The 5,861-nt window shown below is 37.9% G+C and overlaps 1 protein-coding gene across 2 annotated transcripts in view; it reads right to left on the reverse strand.

Moving 5' to 3' along the window:
* LOC132179789 (RNA-dependent RNA polymerase 1-like) overlaps window positions 1–5,176 on the reverse strand; it is a 14,528-nt gene extending 9,352 nt beyond the window's left edge. The window contains exons 1-4 of one of the 2 annotated variants that reach the window (XM_059592566.1): window positions 5,087–5,176; window positions 4,870–4,953; window positions 3,139–3,682; window positions 238–2,132 (exon numbers count right to left, since the gene is read on the reverse strand). In XM_059592566.1, coding sequence (XP_059448549.1) covers window positions 238–2,132; window positions 3,139–3,651 — 2,408 coding nt within the window. In that variant the 5' untranslated portion in view covers window positions 3,652–3,682; window positions 4,870–4,953; window positions 5,087–5,176. Of the gene's footprint in view, window positions 1–237; window positions 2,133–3,138; window positions 3,683–4,869; window positions 4,954–5,034 lie in introns of both variants that reach the window. The other variant, XM_059592565.1, reaches the window with a different exon arrangement.
* Window positions 5,177–5,861: the final 685 nt, after the last annotated feature.

Below are 5,861 nucleotides of genomic sequence, written 5' to 3' on the forward strand. Positions count from 1 at the left end.
GAATGTCATCCCCAGTGAATAATTTCTTGCAGCCAATGGTTAGAACCTAGCTCATAAACAAAGATTATCTATCTCAAAAAGACAGGAGAGAAGAAGCTTAAAGTTTCTGTCCTATAATTCAAACTAAGATAAAATTCTGCAGTTTAACTTTTAAATTCAAACTAGGGCTCTAATGTATAGTAGACAAAAACATAATTCACTGATATATGTCGCAGAAGTACTAAGAGATAAATTTACCTAGATCCTCTTTGAGGGAAAACAACACAATCCACCATATGGCGCAAAGCTGGCACATCAACAGCCCTTAAAACACGCACATCTCCTGGATGCAAGCAGGGGTTTTTGGCAACTACTACCTTCCCCTCAACAACAAAACGCTGATCTGATCCAGTGCCACTGAACATGATGGAATCATTGTAGAACTCCTTATGTCTAGTGCCAGAAAATTGCACAAATACCTGACCATATCCCAAGGTTCTGGTTTCATCCAGACAACCCATCATTGCTCTTCCATCTGGAATAAAGATCCTTGTTTTAATCCGCAATTCCAACAACTTTGATGCTCGGAACGTCTGCAGCATCATAGAAAGAAATGGTTCAGCATCAGGCATATAACCACATATGAGCATTTCCTTCAAAATGTTGGTATTCTCCCCCGGGGACATCATATCGAGAGCCTCCTGTGCCTTTAATGGATCTGTTAGTATAGCATCCAGTTGTTCTACAGCTTGTCTTTGTTTATTCTCAAAAACATAATCCTGAACACCAAGGGTAGACAAAAGTGTGATCAACTGGCGATTTAGATAACAAGGTTGAAACTTGCTATATGCCAAGACATCGAGTTTTGTGTTTTCTGATTCATACTTGGACATGCTCTTCCTTAATGATAATTTCAGTGATGAAGTTGGATCAACAGCTACAACACCCTTATACCCACCATATCGGATCTGAAAGGCAGATGGACTGGTTCTTTTACAGCCACATTTTGAAGCCACTTTCCGGGCAAATTCAGCAGATATTTTCCCAATTCCATCAGAGAAGACATACTTGACACCACCCCGTTCAACCTCTATATCAGGAATAATTTCCATTTCATCCCTACCAACACTAAGAGTTTCTGTGGATGAACCGAAGGATTGACCCAGTCTGGCAGCATATTTTGCCACATTTTTAATCGAATTAAAATTGCCCATCCACTTTCTTATATCAGCAGCAGTTCGTTCATATCTTGAAGCAAACATCCATATGGAATTATCCCGCAACTGACTTGATGAGAATGCAAGAGTTTCAAACTTCTTACCAGCAATAACTATGCCGTTTCTAAGAATTGACAGAATTCTTTTGTAGATTCCAGTTCTCCTATCCTCGTTCACAGAAGACGTACGTAGAGATAAATCTGTTGAAAACATTTTATTGAACTCCTCATCAACAAATGAGACACGAAGAAAATTATCAATATCCTCAGAAAAGTGACGCAGTACACGGTTTGATACATTAATTTCTGGACCGCAGCAGTACACTTTACAAGGTGTTATCTGAACCCTGTGTACATACATCAACCCAGAGTCTAAGGATATAGCAGGCGGCTTTGGAGGATGCCTTGATGTGCGGTACTTAATATACTGCTCTTGGAGCCACCTCGATGGCTCATAGCAACATTCTTTTAAATGATAGAGGTTCTCAAGGGCATGCTCTATATGGGCAACATCAAACCTACGGGGATCAACCAAGCGATAAAAACTATTATCAAGTGTTGGCCCAGCAAGATAACCATTCTGAACCAACATGTTAATTTTAAACAAGATTCCATACGGTAAATCAACACCGGGAGGAGGACCAACAACAGGAACTAGATCCTCACTGCAAGAAAAAGTAGAACCTCTTTCCAAATCATATTTTCCTTCACTTTCTTTATAATAAGCAAAGTTCTCCTGAAAATTTGGAAGTTTGTGACCATGAGGAAGCTCCAAACATAGAGCAGAAGACTGCCCAATACAGCATGATGGAGTAAAATCAATTGCCCGGACCCATTGGTCATCAGAGATATCCTTGAAAAAATTGAGAAACAGATCTTCAGATACATGTCCTGAAGTGCGTGAATCTTTCTCATAGATCCGAGGAGCTCCTTGTAACTAACAATTCAAAAAAGAACATACATGGTAAGAATCCTTTTTTTTTTTTTAATTATCGGTAAGTTACACTCACTTTGGTGGGACATGAACCCACGACCTCACCCTCCACCTTGCTACAACAGGAGGAAGCATCAATATATAGCTAAAAACTATGCTAAAATTAAGCAGTTGCTTTACAGTACTAGATTTATTAAAATGTTGCACAAGATAAATAACAGATTTAAAACACTATTTTGCATAAATCATTCAATTTATATATGCATCACAAATGGTGAACTGATATGGTTTATCAGGAATAACTACAACTTCTTAGCAGAGAAGATTGCACAATGAAGTTAGAATTTCTGATTTTATGCACAAGGATTAGATGATAAAACAAGATAGGCTTAAACTAAGAACAATAATGAAAATGAAGAAGATAGAAAGAACAATTTAGGCTTATACCTTGCCAACAAGGTCCCCTCCTAGTAACTTCAGCTAAGACAAGCATTGATAACTCCAATTTACTAGTGATAAATACTCATTTGCTGTCTCTACAAGAAGTGCTCATTATCCACATATCCTTATTATGAAATTCATCAAAAACAAGTATTTTCTCATGCACTTGAAATGTATAGATTTGACCATTTTCTTTGAACAATGAAGAGGAAAAAAAAAAGGGATATCTCTCTCGCCAAAGAGTAGGGACTACACCTACAGCCCATTACCAAAATAGGTGAGCCCCCTCAGAATTTGTATTGGAGGCACAGATGGGCCCGCCAATAACTAACTCCAGTTCGTGTACCTTTGTTAGGTTGCTGTGATGCTTCTCAATCTACTTAAATTAGTAAAACACCAAAAATATCACATACAAGAGGGGTAATTCAATGTATAAAACATGAAATTTTTTGAATCTATGAAATGGACAATACAATGCTTTAATAATACTATTGTTATCTAGCTACTGATGCTGTAAAGAGAAGATAACCACGAACTTTTGGGATTAATCAGAAGTAGAATGAGCAACCTGAATCAGAAGATACTTTGCAGCATGACCACGTGGACTATGCAACTCAATTTGCCAGACATTCTCATAGGAAAGCTCAAGCCTGTAGTCCACATACTCATGGGACAGAGAGAAATGTAATTTTCGCATTCCAGTCCCAAAATCCACAGAAACATTCACTGCTTTCCACAGCATTAAAAATTTCTCCTTCGAGGTCTGACAGCCAAAATGCAAGGTAATGTTTTCTATTTGATGCAGAAAGGTTCTTGGCCTTGGTACAATATCATGATCCATTAGCCGTGCCTTCAAATAAGAGCGCCCATACCATAAACGTTGATTAGCCAAGGAGATAATATACTCAGCCTCTCTGGTGGTGGTGAATTGAATGATAGCATATGCTCTTGGACCCCCATTTGTGTTCCTAACCTTAATAGCATAAACACTTCCTGCACCTGTACGTTCCTCCACAAATACCTTAACTTCTGCGGCAGTCACACTCGAAGGGAATCCAGACAATTGAATTGTCTTACCCATCCAATCCAAGTGAATATACCTGGACTCTTTTCTGCCATAACAAGCCAGTCATTGAAAATACATAAGATTTTAATCTAGCTAGCATGTGTATAATATATTGTAAAATAGGAAAAGCTACAAGTCACAATTTTTATGAAGAGAGTCAACAAATCTACGCAAATTTTTAACAGAAACTGCCAACAAAATAAATATTTTACTTAAGGTAAGAGATGTACAATATTATATATAACATTAATATCTGGGGTCTGAACACCCACTTCTAAAATGTTAGTCTGTAAGTCCTATAGCTAAACAACACAGCCAATTTATGGTGGTGCAAGAGCCACCCTTGTGATAAGTATATCGTCTAAAAGTTTATGGAGATAGGTTGAAGCCCATATCTAAATAATTTGTATAAAGGTTGAAAATTTTGAAGATGTTTAAACCTCAATCATTTCAAAAGTGAATTTGCCTTGTGGGACTTAAATGGAGGTTCACACATTAAAATAAAATATATTAAAAAAAAAAAAAAAAAAAGGTCTCTAAAAGACAGTTCTTATCCAGAAACCAAATGTTTCTACTACATTCTATAGTATGGATCCTACCATGGCAGAATTTAAACATGTCTACGAACTTCCAAAATACACTAATTAATTAGTGCATAAGAGTGTTGATATCTCGAACGAGAATGTTAAATTAACATTAAGGGTTTGGATATGGATCTGAGCTCCAAAATAAACAAAACCAAATCATTAGCCACTTTCTGCGGCATTCAGCCATATCAATCAATTCAATTCTGTGGCCTAGTCTCAACAGATTGTCACAAAGGTAGATAAAGAAAGAGGTTTAGGACTAAGTGTGAAGCCAGATATAAGGTTGAAGCTGGCTTAGCCGGTGAAAAAACATTTAAAAAATAAATTAAAAAATTAAAAAATTAAAAAAAAAATTAAAAAAGAAAGAAAGAAGAATCTCTTTGCTGAGCCGGATGTGAATGCTCTTAGGCATTGTTGTGGTGGCCTGCGATCATATTGTTAAAAGTACATACTATAACTTTGATCACCTTCACTTGCTAACAAAACACACAGACGCACACAGAAAATGGAATTTGTTGAAGATTAATGGGTCACCATCAAAATGAAGCTTGAAAGTCTCAATGAACAAGTAGGACAAAGTTAAATAGAGTAATTAATTCAATTCACTGATCAAGAGCCCAAAAGAAACCCAGATGAAGTGTCTCACCAGATGAACAAAACACACAAAATGGAACTTGTCGAAGATTAATGGGTCACCATCAAAATGAAGCTTGAAAGTCTCAATGATCAACTAGGACAACAGTCAAAGAAAAGTAACCAATTAAATCCCTGATCAAAAGAACCCAAAAGAAACGCAGATGAAGAGTCTCACCAGAAAAAGCTCATGAAGAATGTGAAAGACCCAGAAAGAAAGAGAGCGACACCTGAGTCCTGAGAGTGAGAGAGCGTCAATTTGTCAGTCAATTCCTCATCAGACTGGTGTCCATGGTGTAAATAGTAGAGGAGTCGTCCAAGGCGAATAAGAAAGGCAATTAATTATTCCCTGCTTCACGGACTAAGACAATTACTGCTGACGTGTGAAGCTGACGTTGCCATGACCTCCGTCGCCGGCCTCGCCCAATGGGTTGTTGCTTTTCGTTATAAAACACGCTCAGACGTACGTGGTGCTGTCACGTTTCGAAATTTCATTGGTTGGTGAGGCGAACAAGTCACTATAGTTATTGGACTTTTCCCTATATTTCTGAAAACAGAGTGAGTTACTCTGTTCTCGAGCGTTTTGGATTCCAGCTCATTAAATGCGAACGACGAATCCAAAGCGCTCTATGATTTGTGAGTCTTTCTTTTTCTTTTATTAGCTTTTCCAAAGTCTCCGTACAGTGTATAATTAAGGAGCAGAAATCCGGTACAACAGTGATCACGCTTCACACCACTGAGGCCCAATGAAATGTGACCACGTTGGCCTAGAGTGGTCCTCATTCTGGGGGGAAGAAATAGAATACTCTGCCACTCTGGGTTGTACTAGTCCGCATGAAGAGTAATCATTTGTTTATTAAATCTTCCTTAAAACATATATATATATATATATATATATGATCGGGAATAAGTGTTTTCGCAAAAGCATGAAAAGACTCGTGTGGGACCGACCACTTGGGACCCTCAAACGACAGAAAGAGGGGAAAGTGGGGTCCAAACTTGTTC

Source organism: Corylus avellana, chromosome ca4 (assembly GCF_901000735.1).
Source record: "Corylus avellana chromosome ca4, CavTom2PMs-1.0".
NCBI lineage: Eukaryota > Viridiplantae > Streptophyta > Magnoliopsida > Fagales > Betulaceae > Corylus > Corylus avellana.